The sequence below is a fragment of the Rhizoctonia solani genome, chromosome 1 (assembly GCF_016906535.1).
Source record: "Rhizoctonia solani chromosome 1, complete sequence".
Lineage (NCBI taxonomy): Eukaryota > Fungi > Basidiomycota > Agaricomycetes > Cantharellales > Ceratobasidiaceae > Rhizoctonia > Rhizoctonia solani.
In genome coordinates this window covers 1,263,155-1,285,959 of record NC_057370.1, presented here as the reverse complement: position 1 = coordinate 1,285,959, position 22,805 = coordinate 1,263,155, and the positions used below count along the sequence as shown (strand labels likewise).

General features: G+C 47.7%; 7 protein-coding genes across 7 annotated transcripts; 2 read left to right on the top strand and 5 right to left on the bottom strand.

Moving 5' to 3' along the window:
- Positions 1-594: 594 nt before the first annotated feature.
- On the top strand, positions 595-1,590 carry RhiXN_03903 (carbohydrate esterase family 10 protein; the record flags this gene model as incomplete). Its single annotated transcript, XM_043323720.1, has 2 exons — positions 595-757; positions 824-1,590. 2 exons carry the CDS (start codon positions 595-597, stop codon positions 1,588-1,590), a joined length of 930 nt encoding a protein of 309 aa, XP_043176139.1.
- A 286-nt stretch (positions 1,591-1,876) lies between these two features.
- On the bottom strand, positions 1,877-8,011 carry RhiXN_03902 (cytochrome P450 family protein; the record flags this gene model as incomplete). The annotated part of the gene is made up of 27 exons (XM_043323719.1): positions 1,877-2,142; positions 2,198-2,353; positions 2,409-2,450; positions 2,502-2,567; positions 2,627-2,692; positions 2,745-2,794; positions 2,844-2,875; positions 2,927-3,078; positions 3,133-3,212; positions 3,261-3,306; positions 3,464-3,660; positions 3,717-3,899; positions 3,950-4,207; positions 4,427-4,557; positions 5,596-5,759; positions 5,815-5,905; positions 5,958-6,024; positions 6,085-6,151; positions 6,207-6,237; positions 6,299-6,399; positions 6,452-6,476; positions 6,579-6,604; positions 6,661-6,795; positions 6,853-7,011; positions 7,115-7,565; positions 7,633-7,743; positions 7,778-8,011. The coding sequence occupies 27 exons, from the start codon at positions 8,009-8,011 to the stop codon at positions 1,877-1,879; spliced, it is 3,387 nt and encodes a 1,128-aa protein (XP_043176138.1).
- Positions 8,012-8,919: 908 nt separating this feature from the next.
- On the bottom strand, positions 8,920-10,520 carry RhiXN_03901 (CorA-like magnesium transporter protein; the record flags this gene model as incomplete). Its single annotated transcript, XM_043323718.1, has 8 exons — positions 8,920-8,946; positions 9,003-9,103; positions 9,155-9,256; positions 9,313-9,444; positions 9,491-9,541; positions 9,866-10,166; positions 10,221-10,332; positions 10,396-10,520. The coding sequence occupies 8 exons, from the start codon at positions 10,518-10,520 to the stop codon at positions 8,920-8,922; spliced, it is 951 nt and encodes a 316-aa protein (XP_043176137.1).
- Positions 10,521-10,994: 474 nt separating this feature from the next.
- On the top strand, positions 10,995-12,502 carry RhiXN_03900 (peroxisomal biogenesis factor 2; the record flags this gene model as incomplete). The annotated part of the gene is made up of 6 exons (XM_043323717.1): positions 10,995-11,192; positions 11,244-11,406; positions 11,463-11,682; positions 11,732-11,849; positions 11,904-11,996; positions 12,041-12,502. 6 exons carry the CDS (start codon positions 10,995-10,997, stop codon positions 12,500-12,502), a joined length of 1,254 nt encoding a protein of 417 aa, XP_043176136.1.
- Positions 12,503-12,570: 68 nt separating this feature from the next.
- On the bottom strand, positions 12,571-16,815 carry RhiXN_03899 (importin beta N-terminal domain; the record flags this gene model as incomplete). Its single annotated transcript, XM_043323716.1, has 22 exons — positions 12,571-12,744; positions 12,794-12,887; positions 12,943-13,145; positions 13,193-13,351; positions 13,403-13,579; positions 13,629-13,841; positions 13,891-13,962; positions 14,017-14,120; positions 14,175-14,220; positions 14,278-14,427; positions 14,485-14,665; positions 14,716-14,773; positions 14,821-14,913; positions 14,970-15,060; positions 15,114-15,271; positions 15,324-15,431; positions 15,485-15,779; positions 15,838-16,044; positions 16,103-16,280; positions 16,333-16,394; positions 16,449-16,521; positions 16,583-16,815. The coding sequence occupies 22 exons, from the start codon at positions 16,813-16,815 to the stop codon at positions 12,571-12,573; spliced, it is 3,129 nt and encodes a 1,042-aa protein (XP_043176135.1).
- Positions 16,816-17,092: 277 nt separating this feature from the next.
- RhiXN_03898 (GTP cyclohydrolase II) lies at positions 17,093-18,766 on the bottom strand (the record flags this gene model as incomplete). Its single annotated transcript, XM_043323715.1, has 1 exon — positions 17,093-18,766. One exon carries the CDS (start codon positions 18,764-18,766, stop codon positions 17,093-17,095), a length of 1,674 nt encoding a protein of 557 aa, XP_043176134.1.
- Positions 18,767-19,592: 826 nt separating this feature from the next.
- On the bottom strand, positions 19,593-22,662 carry RhiXN_03897 (AAA family ATPase; the record flags this gene model as incomplete). The annotated part of the gene is made up of 12 exons (XM_043323714.1): positions 19,593-19,919; positions 19,981-20,060; positions 20,111-20,311; positions 20,361-20,442; positions 20,493-20,657; positions 20,706-21,008; positions 21,060-21,194; positions 21,244-21,416; positions 21,469-21,868; positions 21,928-22,162; positions 22,216-22,338; positions 22,388-22,662. 12 exons carry the CDS (start codon positions 22,660-22,662, stop codon positions 19,593-19,595), a joined length of 2,499 nt encoding a protein of 832 aa, XP_043176133.1.
- Between the last annotated feature and the right edge of the window lie 143 nt (positions 22,663-22,805).

Genomic DNA, 22,805 nt, shown 5'->3' with positions numbered 1-22,805 from the left:
GCTTGACCGAGGCGACGAATTTAAACCCGACACGGTACCTAATCTGCGACTGCCCCATATGCTTGTTCAGAACCCCCTCTCCCGTAATAGTTTATGAATTCTTTGGATCTTGATCATCGCCGCAAAACCTGTGTCTGGTATCTATAAGAACCATACGGGTAACTCGAACATCAAGCATATTAAATATACCCAATTCGTTTTCCGGGGGATGCCCGTTCAGCTTGCCTAATCCCCTCAACTTTGCAATATCAATTTGACCCAGATGCATGTGTTTAAAAGGATCTTTCACCTACACCTTTCCCGATCAATCTATGTTTGTTACAGGGTAGGTATTGTGTTAATCAAGCTACCTGTCTGGACATGGCTTCATTTCATGGGGATACGACCCCGACAGTCGTGGACACTGAAGAAAACATTGTTGGTCAAAGCCTTTGCTAACTTGATAGGCGAGATATTTTCTGAACATCCGTCATATTAAACCCAGTTAACGGTAATTGCTGAAAAGATATACCATTGTCTACTGGGAACTTCCTTACCCACGATCACACCAAAGAGGTTGCTACTGAGGATTGTCAAGACGCCCGCTTTATCTGGATGGATGAGGTCCCTCCAGAATGTATCGCTAGCGAATTGAAAAGGTCGCGGATGCATGTCAAGCCATATCCCATCGTATACCAGAATATGGATCGGAATATGGGGGACGTATCTGATATCCCCCTCGCGAATGACGGGGAGAGGGTAATCCTGAACCTGCATGGTGGCGGATTATTGTAATCATATGGCCCAGCCGTCAGCATACTGGGCCAACTTATCTCATCGTTAGACTGGGTCGCTCACCCTGAGGACTTCACTGCCAATATTCCACGAGTATTTATCGAGTATGGCGGTCCTGCTGTTACGAGAGTCCTATCGGTCGACTATCGCATCTCGGCTTCCCATCCATATCCGGTAGCAGCACCCTTCCCAACTGCGATTATCGATGGTCTAGCAGGATATGTCTACTTGACACGCAGGCTGGGATTCAAGCCACAGAACGTGATTATATGCGGTGATAGTGCTGGCGGAAACCTTGCTCTTGGGCTGGTACGATATTTACGCGACAGCCACGAACTTGGGCTTGGTATGCCCGGTGGTCTAATTTTGATCTCCCCTTGGGTTGATATAGTCGCGACCGATAGCCGTGCTCCCGGAAACCACGTAGCTAGGAACCAAAAGTCTGACTACATACAGCCTAGCACTAGCCATTATCCTTCAGGCGTATACGCCTATTTGTCTTACCTGGGGCGGTTGACAGCCGAGGACACTCGCAAAAATGTGTATCTTTCACCAGCTTCATTCGAGTTGGATCCTGCGGTGGTCCCGGGTATGTTTGCTAGGTTTCCTCGGACATACATAGTTGGCGGAGACGGGGAAATCTTTATGGATGCTCTCAGGCTGCTGCATCAGAGGATGATCTCTGATGTAGGAAAAGAACTAGTTGTGTACGATGAAGTTCCTGATGCGACGCATGATTTCTTGGCATTTCCGCTTTGGGAACCGGAACGGAGCAACGCTTTCAAGAGGCTAGCAGACTGGATACAGAAGCTTTGATGGACTTTGTATTGTAGCGATCTGTATATATCCACAGTGGGTAACAGTAGCATATACTAATGAGAATTCTTCTTAAACCTTGTATACATGATCTAATTCGACACGACGAATGAAGATTGCTGGTATGAGTAGATGGTACTCTAGTATATGAATCATTTCGACCGCCTTCAATACTGTGATACTTCAATCAACTCGTTGCGAGGGCCAGCACAGTTTTTTTTTAAAAAAAATTAAGTTCAAATGCATATTTATACATGACCATTCATTATCTAAAACAAAGGGTGTTCTACTTGTAAGAACCGTAAAGAGAGAATACACTTTGCCTGGCCACTTCCATCTCTCTTTCAATTGTTGCTTTGCGTCTTTCCGAACGCGGGGTAATGACCAATGGGAAGTCCTTGGGGCGACGCACACCTTCTCCAAACCAGGCACTTTGTTCGGTATTCACATATGTGCCGGGAGGGGCAGAGAACTCAAATGCCCAAAGAAGCTTCGAAAGAGCAAGGAAAATATCTTGTTCAGCGAGTTGAACACCCAGGCAGGTGCGTCGACCTGTAGAGCACGCTTGGGTCAGCGCGGGCGCCATACGAGCCTCGTAACGATTTACCAGCTCCAAAAGCGAAATGATCGCGCTTGAATGGATCTCCTTGCGCGATCGAATCCGCCATAGACATTGTGTGATCGAGGAAGCGCTCTGGCTTGAATAGGTGTGGATCTTCGTACCGATCTGGATTGGAATGGATTGCCCAAATGTTGCAAATTACTGAATACAGTCCAAGTCGTCAATAGAAGTGAGTATTTTTCTTGATGCGGCTTACTCGACGAGTCCTTTGGAATGTAGTAGCCTTCATAGTAGTCATCTGCAATACGAGTTAATAAACCTCATTGAATTGTTAGGGTATTTAGCTAACCCTGTTCAAGTCGATGGGGAACGGCAGCAGGGAGAGGCGGTCGCCAGCGCAACACCTCCTTGATAACTATGTATGGAATGCCAATCAGTAGGTCTAGGGACCATCAGTGACAAATAGATATTCACCTGCTCTTACAAACGGCATCTCTTGCTCATCTTCATATTTTGGGAGAGTGTCTTCATCATAAAGGCCTGCCCCCATTGGTCAGCTCCCGATATGAATTACAGTACGTCTGCCCCTTACGATCAATTTCATCTCTGGCCCGTTTTTGTCGTCCGGTGTCTTGGATCAATCTTAAAAGTATGAGTGTATGCATTCACTGCGTGAGGTCTATCCGCTTACGCAAGTATACACGAGCAAATCACACCCGCAACCTGGATATAATTAATACCATCATATTAATTTGAAGGCAGCTATCTACTTACAATGTCGGAGCCTCCCTCGAGAACAATACCACAAATATAGGCCTGTTGGTGCCGAGTAAGGCCGTTATTATCTTCATTCATTCGAATCTTATATGCCAGAGTGTTGGTATTAAGTCCATTGATTCCTCGCTCCCATGCGATCTCGGCAAGGTCTGAAAAGTAAATTTTTTTAGCTAATCTCGACGAAATTAAAAAAAGGCTCGTACCTCCATAAACTTTGTCCATGAGCTCTCCAATCTTCTTTGTTCGAGATTTCCAGTTCATCATCATGGAGTCTGGTAGATACCTGTCTCAACCCATAGGAAGTTAGCGAGAAGCACTTTATATGCAGTACTGGACATGCCAAAGCAATGGGAAGTTTTCCACAGGTGGCTTGGCTCCTGGTTGGTTTAAGGTGGTAAACTGCTCCATTATTTGTTCAACTGAACAAACTGCTCTATCTTGGTACGTTGCACACCGAACACCGTAATCTATGTAACGCCACCGGAAGGGATGTATGAGAATTTGAGCACCATCCTTTATATAGATACGACTCACTCAGGCAAGTGATGACGCTAGTGGTGTATCTCATCGGATGACGCATAAAATCTTTGGGTTTATGAAGAAAGTCGTGTACTAGTTGAGTGCTCTCTGCCTCTTGAAGTCGAATATGTTCGGTCTTAACTGCACGAGGGGCATAATGTTGCACGATCAACTTCCTAGCATTACGCCATTTATCCGTGTCTTGTTGAAATCTGCGAAAGGTTCAATGGGCCCGGGCTGTCGAATCAAAGTACCCCATGACACTTACAAGAGGTGGTCGCCACGACCCGCAATTTGGCTTACGAGCTCTAGTGGCCGATTGGAATAAATCGCGCCTCGTTTGTCAAGCAACTGCCTAACAAGTGACCCGTCACCACCAACGACGATCATATTGCTAGAACCAATCTTGAGCGAAGCCAATGGCCCGTACTTTTCGTTCAGATCTCGAAGCCTGAAAGGAAGCTATAGATAATTCTCTGGGGAACAAACGAGAAGGCCTACTGTGCATATACGTCAATGTGCTTCAACTGATGCGCGTTGCCCACAATTGGCAAAGAACGAGGTCCTAGGATGTTGCCAGACAGGTTAGCTCGAGCGAGAACGAATATAGGGGCTAATTTATTACCAGGGGGCATGTCTTTGTAGCGACTGCCGGGCCAGTTCCAATACCGTATGATGAGCAGTGCGAGGACGGTGCCGATGAGCCATCTTACAAGTGGGTCAATAGCCCACAGGTCCACTTTGTCGGTCCCAAAGGAACTAAGATCAAGCATAATCAATGAGATGGTTGAGTTGAACACAGTGGTGTCATTTATATAACTCGTGGGATTTGGGTTGGTCGGTATCATGTAGCCTCTATGTAACCAGCACCCCTGACTAGTCCATGACCACATATTGTCCTGGTTCCGCTCCGAACAAGCTTGGCTCAGCATCGGGCATTCTATAAAAAGCGTCTTCAATTGAATTGTGCATACATACACGGCAAGAAGTCCGACCAACATGAGGCCACAACCAACGCATTCGCTGGGTGCTCCCATATTAACCAATAAGAACGGTGGCTGATCACGAAATGCCGTCAATGCGCCTGAATCCGGGTATGAGTGGAGGATCTGCGGAGCCTGTGATAATCAACTATGGGCCCCAGACCGAAGAGATAGTGGCATGTGCCCTCGGTTTCACGCTGTTCATCTTGATTGGGTGGGAATACATGACCACTAAATTGCAAGAAAAATCACGCATACACTCAGTCACTTTATACTAGTAGTCAGTACTTTAACTTTAACCATTAGTTACCGGACTTCCAGACAAGATAAATTGCACTTTACCCTAGATTTCATGCACATTACAGATATCCAGCGGCCGGATCTTGACTGTGTTTACCAGTTCCGCTAGGTTGTATGACGAGCGGATCTAGGCGCAATTGCTGCCGCCTAAATCACTCATGTCTGAATCATGGTCGATGGGCACGCGCATATTTGTGCACAACTTGCTGAGGTGCCAAGCGGAGTAAAAAATGCCAAGCAAATGAAATGGATGGTGCGCTCCAAGCCCGGTTCGTTGTAATTAAAGGAGGCGTCATCCATCGGCCACCACCTGGGTGGGGTCTATCACTTTTTTTCGGCGCTTAGGCCGTTTTTCGTACAAAATGCTAATTTTCTTGCCTCAGAGCGAATTCGAGCGATAGGAAAGACAGTTTTCCTTTTTTTTTTGTCCGCGTATACATACATATAAATCATATTTATACACCTCTTTGTTGTGCCCCCACACTCCTTTGATTACCGGCGTTTGGGCTGATACGTGAGGAAAAACCGAGCCAATTGTCGAGAGTGGGGTGTCATATTTACTAACAGCACTCACTGTCGGGGTTTATCCAGTAATATGGGAGACTTAATACCGATACAACATCAACAGTTGGGGGTTGGGCAATAATCCGCGGTTTATGGGATGTTGGTAATATATCATATACAAGTCTTTCAGAAGAGCAAGTGTACAGCCTTCGAGTCAAAAGCGGTAGTGACAGGGGTATTAAACATGATAGCAGGGGTTCGATCCGAGCAGAACGAGCAGCTTGTGGTATTGGTTCAATACTATCAGAAGTCAGGCCAACACATCAGTCACCCATGATCAGTCAGAAAAAAAAAGCTCACATCGTATTTTCGAGTAGCCATACGCTTCTTAATAAAATGGACCAGCTTCTGTATATCGGGAAACATGAACGCTGCAACAACCACAGTCATCACCGGTATGGCTATCTCCCAGAACATCGTTTCTGAATGATCTTGTACAGACGGCATTATGTGGAAGTTCATTCCTGAAAGCAAATGTTTAGTGACACCACGATGTCGATAGGAGCAAAAGAAACTTACCAAAGTAACCAGTCAAGAAAGTTAAAGGGAAGAATATCACAGTAGCGATCGTAAGACCACGCATGACTTGGTTGGTTTCGTAGGAAACAATCTACCGGGAGATGGTTTTACAAATAGTGAATACATAGTTGACATGTACTCACATTGAATGTATAATTGATAAGATTCTCAGCAATGGATGTGAACATGTCGAGTGAGCTCATGATGTACCTGGAACGTACAGAGGATTGGTGAGCAACATTCCCAATGTTAAATTTCAAGTCAACGCACTCGACGTGATCATGAACATCTGCGAGATATACCTTCGCTTGATGAGACAAAAATCCCACTACTTCGCCTAAGAAGAGAGATAATAAAAATGTGGATAGACCAAGTTTGAACAGATGGCTCACCTTCGCGCCCAGCGGATCCTGCGAGTGTCGCCTATCGCCGCATTCTTATTGTTGCATTACGAATAACAATAGGTTTTGGACCATGAACTTACCTTGCAGCGGTCGAGATCATAACGCCGCAATCCGTACACTAACTGAGACAGTGGCCCAAGGGTGCGCTTGTGCAGGGTTAAGTCTCCGGATATAATGTGCACTATCAAGGCTGATCTTTAACAAGTAAGAAGATGAAGGACGATTGTACTTACGGCCTCGCACGGTCTTCATATTAGGCTTTAAAAGAATAGTCTCTCTGCTTTAAGTATTGCGTCGTGGTACTTGTCCTGTGCCAGCCTGTCAACTGGGATAACATGAGCTTTATTTGAAAATACGGACCACGACTTCCACAGCATCGTCCACAACTATATAGTATTTCTATAATTAGAACGAGAGCGTGTTGAGAAGGAAATAGACTGACCCAGGTCAAGCAAACCCTCTAGCAACAGGGATGCGTCACCTGAAGAACGTAGTACGGTGTCTCGCACGCGAAGGCGGTCGGCGACAGAAGCCCCAAACGGCTTACTTGTGTTTTGATTGATGGATATGAGAGTACCTAAAGTGATTATAAAAGCGTCAGCATGTTAAGATTCCCAAGTTCCGTCCTATTCACCATCTCTAAGCAAAAACATCCAAGCACTGGAAACATCCACATATACTCGCCCAAACCCTTTCTTCAACTCATCAATAGCCTTTTCGTTGCTATTGGCGCGATGGGCAGTCAGAATGCTGTTCCGTGGTCGTGGTTTCTTTCGAGCAGAGTCGCCCGTTCCTGCCCGTTGCTCGATATCGCCATATATCCCCGATTTTTTCTTTCCACCGGGCCATTCGAACCAGTGTGGTCGAACGCTTCCTCCTGGACAACCATCCCCGACCCTTCTTATTATAGCCCATGCCGTCATCCCCGGACTCATAGAACCCTTGGCGATCAACAGTCGAGGATGTCCGCGATGTCCGTATGGACAGTGGTTCTTCCGTCTGAGCCATGTCGTCAGAGTCCTCCGATTCACCCTCCTGTCGAGCGAGTTTGTGGGTCAAGACATGGACAAATAAGTGTTTGGTATAATAATCGGCCTTGGAGCGCGCGTTCTTGCGGCCATGAAGAACGTCTTCAATGGCGAGTGGATGTAAGCCATAGTGGAGAGCCAGAGCACTAATGATGTCCCATGATACACCGGCAATATTGATCCAGCGGACCTTATTCCAAATTTCCCGTTTGGTAGAAGCATCATTCAATTTCAGCCAGTCGATGAACGACTTGTTGTCATAGTTGGTAAACCTGGCCTTGCTGGGGCCATACTCGCATATTTCAATCTGACAGTTAGCCTAAATTCCCAATAGATTCAGCAAAAAAAAATAAATCATGCACTATGCCCTGTGGGTCTATTCATACCTTGATATGGCCGAACAACTCTGCCGTAGTGCTCTTTCGAGGGTCAGCTCCAGGCTCAGTACCAGGTGCGATATCAAGCAACGCAGATTGCGCTCGGTTCATAGATATAACCTGGCACGTGTGTCAGCACAAGTTGATGCAACACAAATTTGGTAATTGCATGCCTTGTTAACTGATGACCTGAACTTTGCAATCGGTCTCGGAGGCTGAAGTGAGCTGCCTCCCCCTTCAACTTCCTGTATGACCCCTCCTCCCCGGCAAGAGCAGCGGGCGCAGACTGCACACCTTGGAGTTCAACACGACCAATGGTAGGACCAACGGCCTCCTCATCGGAAGTGAGAGAGTCATTCTCATCAGCATCAGAGTTGGACTTGGGCATTTTGGCTCGTCCTGGAGGTTATTATCGCAGATTTATTGGGAGGGATATACAAGGAAGAAAAGGCGAACGGCGTAGTCGGGATCAACTAGTTGCTGGAAAGGCCTCGACCGGAGTCCTGAATTGACGGGGTGGAGTTGGTACTTGCAGGGTCGATTGCAAGGATAATGACAACCGAAGGCTATCCATCACGTGAGGTTAGGATATAAATACATTTCAATACAGCAAAATTGGAACTGGTGCCCTAAAAAAGGCGCGCAGGTCTTAGGCCTATGAGAAACACTAACGATGTACGAACGCTCATACACAGTACAATATGTAATAGACAGCGATGATAATGATGGTGTACAGCGGGAATGAAATGCGAGTGAAATGAATGTGTTCGATCAATAATTAAGAGTCACTGGTGGTATGGGATAAAGTAGCGAAAGAAATAGATGGCTTAGCGAGCAAAGGGTGTCAACGGAGCGCAACTCTAGGGTATAAAATGAAACTAGTCGTCCTCAAAAAAAAAGGCCCATATCCGGTGACTTAGTGCGCCTAGTATAAGGACAATAAGTACCGGACTGGCAACCTTCCAGTATCTTTGTAAATGCAAGTAAGACGCAAGCTAACGCATACAACAAATGAGTGCTTACAAACTCTCCGAGTAGTTGTTGACAGAAGGCATTGGCTCAAAATTCATCCCTATAAATCGGTAAATCTTCCATCAATCATAATACTGTAACGCCTCCTTACCAAAATACTGGGCAATGAACATGAGTGGGAGAAATATCACGTTTACTATCAACAAGATTCTCATCACGTCCCTCGAATCGTAGCTTGTCATCTAGTATCAGGATATGAACTAACGTATTATCTCAATACCACCGTTTGAACTGAAAAACCAAAGCTTCATACCAATATACTGACTAATAGTTTCCCGGAGATGCAACCGCCTGAATCAAGTAACCATATTAGCTCAGTGTAAAAGATCGGAGTAAAGTCTGCCCACCTTGTACCTGTCCCGGTCGTACCTCCTAAGACGGTAGATGATTCTTTCGAGAGGTTTAATCGCCATATGTAATAACCTAATATCGCCCAAAATGAGGTGCACTGTATTATAGGAATTAACATCGAGACAAGGCCAAAGAGAACCTGGCCTACAAGATTGCACTGCTACTAATGTAGGTTTAAGTAGGATGCTTCTCTCGAGTTCTAGTATCATACGCTGATACTCGTCAACGATAGTCAGCAAATGGTCACCGACTGGAAAGAGATTTGACATGAGCGTACGCATCAACCATGATGAGATGCAAACGTACTTAGGTCTAAATGGCCGTGGAAAAGCATCGACGGATCTGCTACTATCCGCATTAACGCTGCTGGATTTTTGAGGCGTTCGGTCAATTCTGAGCCGTAGAGGGTATCGGATTGGTGAATAGTGACGAGAGTTCCTGTATCATTGAGCAATACACGCATAAAACAATACAACAGACTTACCATCCTTTAGTATAAATACGAAAAGTCGCGCTGGATCAACGTCCAGAGTGCCTGATTGAGCTTTAGAGTTTGCACAGCATCTTCATCCATCGTGAGTTCTGCCCCCGCCGAAAAGGTTGGCTGAACCACTGAGAGTGTCGCCTTTCCGAGTTCACTGAGGGTGCTGGACCTGGATCCCAAAGACCTAGCCGGCTCTTCGGTGTTCGAAGTACAGCATCGGTATCCGATGTTTGGATTGTTGGCAGCACGTGTTTGTGCGTGCTGAACGACGTTTGCTGTGATGCTCTCTGGCCCGCCCGGTCGGGTAGTAATGGCCAGAAGAAGAATTCTCTCTGACTTTTCTGGCGACTGCCTTGATGTCCCTAGCTCCCTCACGAGCTATTGTGAAGCTTGTGAGTTGGGCAAACAAATGTTGTTGATAATAGTCGATTTTGAATGATTTGTCTTGAGTATCCGTCATCACATCCTCGACCGACAAAGGGTGGAGGTTGAGCTGGAGGGCGAGTTGTTTGACGACGTCCCACGAGATCCCAGCCACGTTGATCCAGCGTACATGGCCCTTCTGGGGGCTCTGGAAATCGCTTCGCTTTAGCAAAGCTATTAATCCCTCATTACTATACCGAGTCGTTTGGCAATCGTTCTCCGAGTAATCAGTAACCTTGATAGTACATTTAGTCTAGATAATTAGTTTAGCCCAGTCTGGAAGTCGAATTAGGATTCGAAGGACTACAATTTTGGACCTAAATCGTAGGTCAGAACGCTCATTGCGTGGATCTACCCCCTGGTCTAGTGAATAAGCTCGAGAAAGATTATCCTCGAAAACGTCGCAGATACGTCGCCGGCTGATAACCTTTACAAATGTCCGTTCATCGCACTTCGTCTGGGCGTCTAATCAATGTGCGTACCTTATTGACCAACGAGCGGAATTTATCTCCTGGGGTTGGAGTATTTTGATTGGAGGAACAGAGAGAAAGAGCGATGCTTCAGCCGACGGAGACGCGGAGCTCGAGGGCAGAGGAAACAGCTCCATGGGTGCTTGTATAGGGGAGAGTGTAAATGCCATATCTCGCTGGCTATAAGTTTCCATGACTTGTCCTCGTGTTGTGGAAACCCAAGAATAAAAGCGCCAACTGTTAAGTCACCCGATTCGGTAAATGTAAATGTGACGGCCTTGGAAACAGGCTCCGCATGCGAGAGCTTGAGGATAAAGAGGAGCAACCGTGTTATAGGGGAGGACAAAGCTGGAATGTCGCGTGGTGGTACATCGCCTGTCAGCCAAGATTTCTGTCAAGATCATTCGGTATCAATCCAATCCATGGATTGGTCACCATTGTTTGGACCACGAGACTGGAGGCAACATGATATACTTGGGTACAACAGAAGCAAAGGCTGTTGACAGAACGTTGAAAGGAAAGAGCATAGCCACCAAGCTCGGTGATTTTACTACCACCGAATTTGAGGCGAGTCGGCTCGGCTCTAGTATTTGCCGATCGCGGGCCTTCCCATGTCGACTACCATACCGGACTTTTGGCGAAAGGCCTGGGATGCTGCCCAACCACGACTAGATGCTTTGAGACAGTCACCTACTAGGTCGCCTTTACCTAGACCGCTTAGAGTAGGACAACTTGATTCGGAACAGCTGGACAGCGAACTGCTCATCATCCTAAAGGAGCCTCTTACAAAAGGGTTGGATATTTTAAAGGTAAGTATCACCCACTGACTACTCAGTATACAATATCTTATATCTGCATAGTCAGCCTCGGGGGCTAATCATGAACCCGAAATATCCCTCGTGTTAAGGGCTCTCCTCTACTACTTTTCCGTATGGAATACGGGAGCAACGTATGGCGCAAAGCTCCAAAATCTCAAATATCAGGTTTCGCCAAAGGCTTGGTCCAGCAGTGGCAGCAGAGCACGTACGCATATTCCTCTCTGACTTTCGATTTTCTATACTGACCGTGTGATTCAATAGCATCTGGTTTGCCTCGTCGGTTGCTCTTGTCACACGCTGGCCTAACAGTTTTGCTTCCGTACTTTCACACAAGATTAAGGTCGCATGCGCTTTCGAACGCATGGCCAGATGCTCCGTCCTCAGATAAAAGGCGAAGAGCGTGGGAAGCTCTCAGTCATGTAGAATCCTTGCATGGGGTATTAAGCCTGGCAAGTTTTATCATTTTCTTGTGGAAAGGAAGGTGAGGTATATCCTCCCACGATTTATTCGGCTTGCCTACGTATCTTCAGATACCGGACGTTGGCGGATAGGTTATTTGGGCTTCGACTCGAGCCAATAAAGCGTCAGCTTTCTCGCAGCGTCAACTATGATTTCATGAACCGGCAAATGGTCTGGCACGCATTTACAGTATGTAATAACTTTCCTCACGTGCTGCTCTATTCCTCACAACCTATTACTCAGGAATTTCTATTGTTCTTGTTGCCATTGATCGACACCAAGAATCTCAAGCGCCGTTTGCTACATGCGTCTGCGAACTTACAGCCCCTTTCTCTCGTACCTTCCTATTTCCGACCTATGCTTGGGATCAAGGAGGATAGCCCGCTATAGAGAAAGAACTTCGTGGTCCATATTGGTCGCTCTCTACTTCTGAGTGTGCGATATGCACCGAGGAAGCCGCTACAACCGTAGCGCATATGATTGCACCTGACGCATCTGAACGCAGACAAGAATTAGCCGCTTCTGAGAAATGGATGCCCGAGGCTGCGCCTACACACCCACTCAATACACCCTATATCACATCATGTGGGCATGTATATTGCTACGTGTGCGTTGCTGATAGGATGCTACGAGCTGCTGACGATGGAGGTGAACTCTGGGAATGCCTCCGATGCACGGCCCCGGTACTGCGAATTCATCGAGCTGACAGTGACACACCCGGTTTCGATGACCCACGATCACGAACTATAGCCAGCGAGAGTTTCGACATGGATGGGAGCTCATTGATTGATTTTGATTCGGATGCAATATCATCGACCAGTCCACTGTCGGATAGCGATTGAAAGCCTCTATGTACATTTGTGTCTGATAGATGGATATAATTTTACAATGCTGAGGTATTTAAGATTGGTTATAGCCCTGATGCAAGCGCGACTTCCAATTGCTGGAGAAGGGCAGGTTCGGCATGCTTCAGATACTTGGTTTGTAGCACCTCCTGGCCACCGCAGGCGACGGTACCTTGTTGCATTTTTTCTGCAACGAATGTTGTAAACTTAACCTTCCGGATAGGATCGTTTTCCCAAACCTAGGATAATCATTAGCATTAGCTAGTAGCATAGGTAGAGTCCGCTTACTTGTTTCCGCCTCGCCTCTTCCGGAGTGTCCTCAGATCCCCGCATGAATGTATCAGGAGGTGTGTTTCCGCCTCGTTCCCAGTGAAGGTGCAACCTATCAGATACACGGATTGTCAGCGCAGTTTATGGTCGATCAACAGCACACTCACGGCTCCTCATCAGGGTTTGACCCTCCTTTAATCCATTCGTCCATAGCAACTTGCGATTCCTTGAGTTCACCATGAATATCCATCCACATGTTCAAAATTTCTGTCGAAAGGCGATCCATAATTTCGTGTCGACCAGTGGAAACCAGCGCTGCTATTCCCATTCCAGTCAACTTTCGAAGTCGAGACTCGGCAATCACATCAAACTTTCGGAGGGTTAGCGAAGTAACAGTGCTAAATAGATTAGGCTGACCTTGTTCCACCATTGGTCAAGTAACCCCTCGAAAAGAGGGCCCTCTTGTGCTTGGTGGGCTGTGGCCCCCGCAGTGATAAGCTGGTTGAATACATTCGGATCCTGTAACGCGATACGCGAAAACAAGCATATATGCTCGGAAAGCACGCTTGCATTGAGCTAAAACACGCATTGGCTCACCAGTTACATTAACGAAACGTGAAAGCACACCTTATCTTCGATGACATTCTTTAGCAAATCCCAGAAGTACGCAGAATTATGCAGAGATTCTGGCCACGAAGTTGGATCGGCCAACCGGAAAATCAACTCGGACGCAGCAAGAACATCCCTAACATTAAAAGAGCTCAATATCTTTTTCATGACGTCAAATAAAGCTGGGCCATGCAGCTAAAAGGGGGTTTTAGTACTAAGCGAACAGCCAACTCAAGGTGCTTACTTGAACGACCATGGTTGCATTTAACAGAAGATAGCTTTCAAGGATTTGAAGCAGTGTTCCAAGCAAATCGATGTTGTCGTGCATTTGTTGAACCAATTCCGGAATCAGCTCCGAGAGGCTGAGTACTCCTGGATGCGGAGCCGGAAGTGAGGCAGCATTGCGCATGGCAGCAAGCCATAGGTCTAACGCGTCCTGGTCCAAGTGCAATTTCGACTGGCCTAGAGGTTAGATCGATGTCCTGAACTTGACCCAAAGAGCTTACTTCTGGTGTCAGGCTTTGTCGGATAAGAGGAACAACGATTGGGATCAGAGACTCGGATTGCTCTCTAGATGCCTATCGCGAAAAAAGATCAGCCTAATTTAGCATGTGGTGAAGAATATTGCCTACCGTGACCAGCGCCTTGGCCAATACCAGCATAGCCGCCCTGAATAACCACACTGCTCCATCACTTCCCACCGTCGCACTCCCATCAGCGGTGCTGGATGCTTGCCCTATTATGTGAACCAATTGTTAGGAATGCTATGCATGTAAGCGAGTTCGCTTACACAATGAGGCAACCACCTGTTGGATAGGACCAACCAAAGGCACAACCTAATGAGGATGCCCAACACATCAGTTCCAATTCGTGCTATGTTATATACCACCTACTTTCTGACCGACACACTCAATCACTCTCCCCAATGCGTTGATGACCCGCGTTTTGCTCTCATATGTGTCGCAGCTTGAAGCCAATTGAACAAGCCCTTCGATAACAAAAGGCAGATGCGGTTGGAAGACATCCGCATTGAACCCGAGGGTCTGGAACGAATGTATCGGCTGGCGTATTAATTGGGGAACGGGAGACGTGAAACTTACATCAACGCATTCACCTACAGCAATGGCTGCAGTCAGTCGGACAACCAGGTCCGAAGCCTCGCCTTGATCCTGAACCAGGTAACGGAGAACTTCCCAAACTGTTCCATCAGATGCGGGTAGCTGTTTGTCAGAATACCACTTCGCAATAACCCACGCAACCCGACGTTTGACTACGCGGTCGCTAGTTTCTCTTTCAGAAGGGCAAAAAATAACATAATCGATTCAACTTACAGGGGATCTGTGGAGCTGACCTCCTTGACCACAACCTGAGTAAGCCATTGGTCAAAATCTGTTCCCGGTTAGTTAACGCCTGTACATCATAATCCAATAACCTACCGATTACATCCTTCAGTCGATGCGCACATCTTCCAATGGCCGCATAATAAGCTTCCTTCTGCTTTGCTGTAGCCAAATCTGTCGTCGCCGTTGCTAGTACGAGTAGTTTGTCATTACTAGCGAAACAGTCCGAGGGACTCGGTACATACTAGTGACTGCATCAAACATTGCTTTTAACACAGGTATCACAATGTCAGTATACTTTGCTGCAAAGGTAATCAATACACGCTCAGCACAGGGCTGGATATTTGATGAGATCATTGCAGCTAAATATAATATCTTGAAGTACTTACCCGAGGGTCAATCTCCCAAGCATCTCCGCCTTTTTCTTCCTCTTCGATAAATCCTTCAGGATCCTCAGACCAAAGTTCCAGACTAGCATCACTCAGGGGCAAGAAAGTTTGAACAAGCTGCTGGACAGCCCCTTCGACAAAGTCAGAGGGAAGTATATCTATTGCAAACTGTAAGATTGTATTATGGGTAGCATACAGAATCCTACTCACCACCTTCTGATGCATTTTGGCGATTGGGAGACCACATCGCAAGGCTTTCGCGGAACAATAGCATTGCTGAGCATAAGAAGTGCGAAGGGTATGCGGCAGTGGCTTCGTCTATCAGATTGAGCTGGTTAGTATCTTTTATGAAGATTAGATCAATGACCCACTCGTCCTCAACTCTGCCGGGCTATTCATCGCTTTAACTACTTGGTCCCAGGAATACCGGACAAGTTCAGTACACCTTGGCATAGTAATAAATCGAGAAACTGCCTGCTTCTGCATGGCCCTGAAATAATCGTCGACCACGAACTGGATGTGGTCTTTAAGGAGCTTGAGTGTGTGTTCGCCATGTGCATTTAATGACGAAAATTGCTGAGAGGAATGAAGGGCCATGATCAACTCCACTCGGAAGTTGAAGACTGATTGAAGTTGAGTGACCGAATTCTGGAAAAATTCGGAAACCTAAGATGATCTAAATTACTCCCAGTTCATATCAGTCAGATTAAGGATTAACACTCACAATTTGGTCCTCTTGTGGACTGAGCTGCTTGACCCGATTCCACACATATATCATCAAACGCGTGATGCTTCGGAATAACAGCTGGGCGATCTCGACATCGTAGCCGACGTCGGGGTCATTAACAGTCCCAGGGTTAAGGCGAGAGAAATAACGAGCGCTGAATTGCCCATATAAAGTGGATAGTGGGTTAAGTAGGGTACCAGTCAGCTGAAAATCATCTAATTAAAAAGTCGTTCGAATTTCTTCTCGAGGGAAACACTCAAACCTGAATCATAACAGGAGTTGTCGTCGCAAGGACTTTGGACGAGTATTCATCGAGTACGGCACCTAGCACCTGGAGCGCACGACGAGTAACTAGTGTTGCTGTAGGATCATTGTCATTCGACAGGCGCTTTTGGGCGCTTTCCTGAATAACTTTTGCAAGATCGGTAATGATGTTCGGCCTGAGGCGAGTGGCGTCAGTGGAGCAAAAGACAAAATGAAAGAAATCTTTACCAAGTTCGTGGAAAGTCCTGACGAGCGATTTTGCCTGCAATTGTTTCATTGTGATACGAGATCTGCACGTACGCGTTTAATCAGTTTTAGTCAATAATTAAGACCCTCAAACCTACGGCATTATTAGGTTCGTCAAGGAACTGCATAACGCGAGCTTTAATTTGCTCTCGGTCTTCATCACTAAATATACTGTTGGTTGCAAAGGCTGTAAGGCACATAGCCACCGCAAGTATGCAATCGCGTGGCTCACGTTTTAGATCTCCAGCTTTGGACAACCATGTTCTTGACCCTGGAAAGAGCGAGCTGCCGAACTTCTTCTGGGATAGACTTTTGCGAAGCCAACTCCTGGGCCGCATTGTAGGCATGAGGGACTTTGAGAACCTGGTCTAATTGAGCTTCCATAGCTTTGATTTGAGTGGGCTGCGAGCGAAGTGCCTCCGCTACCGCCGAAAGTGCAGGATAAAGATCCTGCAGAGTTGCCATCGTGTGTATTATCCAGTCGTCTTAGTTCGTAAGATCAGGGGTTACGTTTGGTTGGGAGGCGTTGGGATGGGAGGGATTTATAGGGTGACGAAGGAAGCCGGCAGATCAAATATCTTTACCCAAACCAGGCTTCCGACCACGTGATCGCGCTTTGAATTCGTTTCAGCTCAAGTCCGTCCTCCGTTCATTCACCATCAAAAAGGTCCATTGAATTAACATTACACCGAAATACAACGCCTGCTCTACAATGTCTGTAACAAAGGAATACATAGATCGCTCAAAAATCAGGAGAAACGCTGCGAGATTTGTATGAAGCCGAGTCGAACTCAAGATCGGGGAGCGACCCAACAGACTTCATCATGACCTCAGCCCCATCTTCGTCATCTGAAGCCGCTTGCGAGACTGGTACCAGCCCGGCATCCGACACGGGACTTTGAGCACTGCTGGAAGTTGGAAGTTCCAGCATGTGGCCCATACGTTGTACCTTGGTGGCAAGGTACCGCTCGAGCTCAACGCCATGAGCAGCACCACCACCAATCAACGTCGCGCCACTCCTTCGTAGTTGATGCTCGTCAAATGAATCATCAGAATCTTCAGCGTTGTCCTTGCTAGTGATTGTTCGCGCTCGACCACGGCCTGTATGTGTGTGCGTCTTCCAGCTGCGCGGGACCATGCCCACCCGCTGCTCGACTCTAATTTTCTCCTTTTCAAGAGCTTCCATCTTTTCAGGGTTATTGGTGAGCAGTCTTACGCCGCGGGCGCCAGGTTCGTTCGACTCGGCGCCGAGTCCAAGATCTCTCAAGATTGCCGCGGCGATTTCGTATCCTCGTTCGTCGGCGCCATGTCCGAGTAGCAGGTTGGCCGTAACTGTGTCATGTCCCAGATCCTGTAGATTGTAGGCACGAATCTTTTCAAGAAGTCCGATACCACGACCTTCTTGGCGCATATAGACAACAGCACCCCGTCCTGGAACGGTCTGTCCGGTAGACGGAATTCGTATCGGCTGAGCAATCAACCTCATCGCCTCATCGAGCTGTTCTCCACAGTCGCAGCGCATGCTACCAATAGTCTCGCCTGTGAAACATTCTGAATGAATACGAATGAGGGGAGCAGGGACACCTTCGGGGGTATGACCGCTATAGCTGGCCGAAGTCGAAGGATTGACTGTATTCGCTGACAAGCGTCCAACGTATGCCCCTCGTACAATACGCTCCATCTCGGTTTCTCCCTCGCGCCAAACTGCATCGAGGGATTGACTACGAATAGGGGGAAGAACCATCGGCTCATCTTGGTTTAATTGGGCTGGGTCAATAACGACGGCAAGGTGCTCTTTGGAGTCCCAGTTGTTGTGGTATATATGCAAGAAAGCAGGCCCATGAGGGGTTGGAATCCGAGTACGAGCCCGGCATTGAACGACCACAGGTGGTCTAGATTGGGCTTGACCTGAAATAGTAGCGGGCGCCAACAAGGGCGGATTTTGCAGCTGAAGGACTTGAATGGCCGGTGTCGGGTCGGCCGAGGGTAGTATGGACGATCTTCGGCGCTTAGATGGAACTGCGCTTGGTGATGTTGCCAATTTGGCGTCCTCGGGAATACCGACGGCAGCCAGACCTTCCTCAGTAACACCAAGCTCTCGTAGTCTTTCTCGACGAGGCTTTTGGCGACTGACGTACCGAGGCCTCGAATCATTCTCCACGTCACATTTTACATACGAGCCAATTTTGCAGTTTTCGGCTTCGTCTGCGGGGAAGAAATCGTGGTGAAAGTGGTGCCGGGTTACATGAGGGCCTGTAGAAACAGCAGCAGCATAAATCAAAGGATCGAACGGTGCCTCTCGTCTACGAAAGGCTTGTCGGGGAACAGTAGGGCCGGTGAGCGCATCGAGTAATTGCATATCTGCGTCTGAAGCAACGGTCTCGAAGTGAGAGGGCTGGTGAGCTGTAGTAGCCATTGTCGAATCGTCCGGGAATGGAACTATGAAGCGCAAAATGTTGTGTTCTGATGCGATATTGCACCTGAGGTCGTTGAGAGGTGTGTGTACGGCAAGAGCATTGTCACTCACCCGGGCTAAAATTCTATAAGCCAAAGTACCAGGAAAGAGGAGGAGGGCAGACAAAGAAAACACTGATGTGGTCCTATGAGAGGCTGGGGAGGTCGCACGAGAATGTTCTCAGTATCCCTTAGTCTTTTAAGTGGAACCGGGCACAATGCGGAGATGAGATGAGCCGAACACCCGACGAGTCTTGGATCTGGAATCAGCTGAATCATCTGAAATCAAGCATGTGTAAATCGGCTTTTGCGGCAGTACCGCACCAATCGAGTTGAGCAGGGGCTCACATGGTTCACTGCTCGACTCCCGAGATTAATATCACTTGTGCCTTGAGCATAGGTGCCTGTACCATGGCAAAAGGTCACAAGCGCGCCGTACCCGTCAACCTCGTCATGTTTACCCCAACGAGAAGTCCATGAAATAACTATGACCAAGACTTGAAATCGACTCCGAGCCCCGCCCGCATCCGAGCCGATGTAATCCCAAAGTGATTTCCGGTTCCCACGCTCACATTTGCACCATCTGGACGCAGGTTCAAGTACCGTAGGACAAGGCTACTCGAGAGGTGTGCCTACTCACAGACAGCGGATCATAGATTACCGTACGGGAACTCATCTCCGGTGTCCTTTTGGTCAACATAATGACACATAGTCATCTCATCTTGTCTAAAGATGTTGATTGCTAATCCTAATACATTACAAATACAAGTCCCGCCCACATGTACGATTTACAAGCCAAAGTTTACAAATGCACCAACCAACCGTTGTGCAATATCCTCAGGTTCCTGTCGCGCCATCTCCACAATGCTCAGCACCTTCTTCACGCCAATATTTAACTTGCCATCGTTACCAAACCCAGCAATCTGCAGCTGATTCAGTGCTTCGCGATGTTCAGCGGACGAGCGGAATAGCTGGACGTCCTCGAATACTTTGCTTAGAGCTGACAGGGTCGAGATGGGCGAAATGCGGAGTTCGGCATCGAAGACTTCCGACATTTGCATATCTGTTAGCATTGGCCTGATAGTCGTGGTGGCGATAACAAGAAGGCGCTTTCCCTGCAAGCGAGACGGGAACACGTCAGACGCGTTGTCCTCTGGGCTGCGGGAGACTACTCACCGCGGGCGGGCGCTTTGCCATAAGAACCATTAGTGCCTGCAAAACTCCATTTGAGAATCGAGGACCAATAGGAACCCAGTCTAAAGCCAGTTAGCTATATTATCTCATTTGGTATTAGCACTAGACTTACCAAGCAAACGTTCAATATTGTCCACGACAATCACACTCAGCGGACTCCTGTAAGAGTCTTGGAACACCTTGGTAATTGCTGCGATCTTTTGAGGCTCGGAAAATCCAACCATATGATCGGGTGACACGAGTTTGATGAATGGGAATTGGGATGCTTGCGCAATGGTTGCAGCCATAGCAGTCTTTCCTGCACCGGGAGGACCTACGACAGATTCAGCCCTTGTTGATTAAACAACGGACGGACATCTTACCATGTAGAAGCAAACTGACGAGTGGAGTACGCGTACTGGTGCGGACTTGCTCGACAAAGAGCCTACCATCACGTAATGTCGCCTGTAAATGCCTCAGCGTCAGAGCCTCGAGGCTGCGGAATAAAAGCTCACATCAACACCCTGGTCAAAGTGAATAATCCCGTTTTGAATGACTTGCGCCAATTCCTCCTCGGCAACACCAAATGCAGGGTGTACTTCCTCTAGTGCGTGGTCAAAATCAGCCATATTGACTCGCAGGTTTTCGATATCATCTGAAATTCCGGCCATTGTTCCGACCTGGACAATCATTTAGTCATATCATAGTCAAACATTATCCTCACATACCTTGACATGCCTATTCATTGCAAAACTAGTCGCGCTCTTGACTAAACCATTCAATTCCGCACCCGAAAAGTTCTTGGTGCGGGAGGCAAGATCCAAAAGATCGACATCCGAGTCAAGAACGCCATGCTTTCGCATCGACGCAGTGTGGATATTCAAGATTTGCAGACGACCCTTTTCATCTGGTAGGGAGATTTCCATGTGGACCTCTAAACGACCCGGACGCAATAAGGCTTCGTCGATCATGTCTTTCCTGTTGGTCATTCCAATGATCAGGATATTGTTCAGCTGGTCTACACCGTCCATCTAAAGGAAGTGTTGGTATTCTGCTGATAGTTTTTAGGGGAAATGACATACCTTGGACAGGAGCTGATTGACGACACTGTCACCAACTCCAGTACCATTGTTGGTTGATCCACGCTGCTTGCAGATGGCATCCAGTTCATCAAAGATGATAATGTGGAGTCCACTTTCCTCTCCTTTAGCTTTGTACTATAGCATTTATTAGCCTCTGTCAACGCTATTATAGCCATGTACCCACCTCTTTCTCGGCATCCGCAAACAGTTTTCGAATGTTCTCTTCGCTGGCTCCAACGTACTTATTCAAAATTTCAGGACCGTTGACGATCTTGGGTTCGCGTGCATTGAGCATTTTCCCAATTTGCCGAGCCATGAGCGTCTTTCCGGTACCGGGTGAACCATACAACAGAATACCTATCGTGTTGTTAATAAACCCAGGAGTAGCGCATATGCGTATGAAACCCACCCTTGACGTGCTGAATGCCCAGCTTTTCAACCAACCCAGGCGGAAACACACGCGAGGCAAACGCCCTACGAAAAATAGCTCCAAATTCCTGGTCGAGACCACCAATGCCCATATCCTCAAACTTGAAATTGGGAGCAATGATCGAGTTTGCTGCTGGCTTACGGGCGGAGGACTTGATTTTTAGATTACTGTCCCCAGCTTTGATAAAATTGACTTCGGTCTGTGGCATGAGAATGCCTGTACGTGGTCCACTTGACCCTGCATTTGAGTCTCCTCCTCGCTTGGACTGGATGGCTGCGAGTTCGACGACCTGAAGACCGGTAACAATACACTTGAGGGTTATGCCGTGAAAATCGAATGCGAGGATTTGGCCGGGCGTGAAGACTAGACCGTTGTAAGCCTTGCAACAGTCATTTATGCGTGAGTTTACTAGAAATAATTGGGCTATGTCAAGCACACCTTGGCAAACCCGGCGCTCAAGTCGTCAGCACTGAACTGCTGGTCAACGGCCTGTTTGGGATTCCAGAGGCCGACTTCTAGGTCAAGGCTTCCAAGATAAATATCGTTGCCTCTGGACTCAAGATTCAGTGGCTCGACGGAAACCGAGTCGCCCTGGACCGATAAGCCTATCCACATGCGTTGTACGCGAGTGGCTCCGACTTCGCCAGGGCGCAGTTGACCAGTGGTATCGTGTCTGTGAGAGTTACGCTGAGACACAACACCGATCATGACAATGAAACGACTTACATGACTGTCAAAGGAAAGTCGTGCTTCACCAATACGTGCTCCTTCTGAGAAAAGTCATTCGGGTGTACGACGAGACAGTTGGTTAATGCAAGGGCCGTATTAGGACATTCGACCACGGCGAATCTATCTTGCGTTAATTCCCATTCAAAGTACGTATACAATGTGAACTCACTGGCCACCTCTACGACCGGAAGACATCAAAGCATCTCTGCCTCCCCGTTTCTCATCTGGGTATCCCGAGCCACCGTAGTTTGCTGGAGGTGCTCGAGAGGTATAGGAATCGTATTGGCCACCCTGCTGCGGGGGCATTGCACCTCGGGGTGCTGGAGGCGGCGGTACCCGAGCCCCACCAGGTCGAGGGCCCGAAGGAAGTGAGTTGTATTGTCCACCACTACCAGCGCGTGGGTCTTGGTTGGGAGTACCGGATCGGCCAAAGAAAGACGACATTCTATTCAATACACAGTCTACTTGTCTAGGGCGTATCCGAGTTGTGGTGGGTCGTGTCAGCAATGATACACGTGATTTGCGGTGCGACTAATGAGAGGTCCTTGGGGATTTGTCATCACGCCAATCCGGAGCCTGGGCCAAGC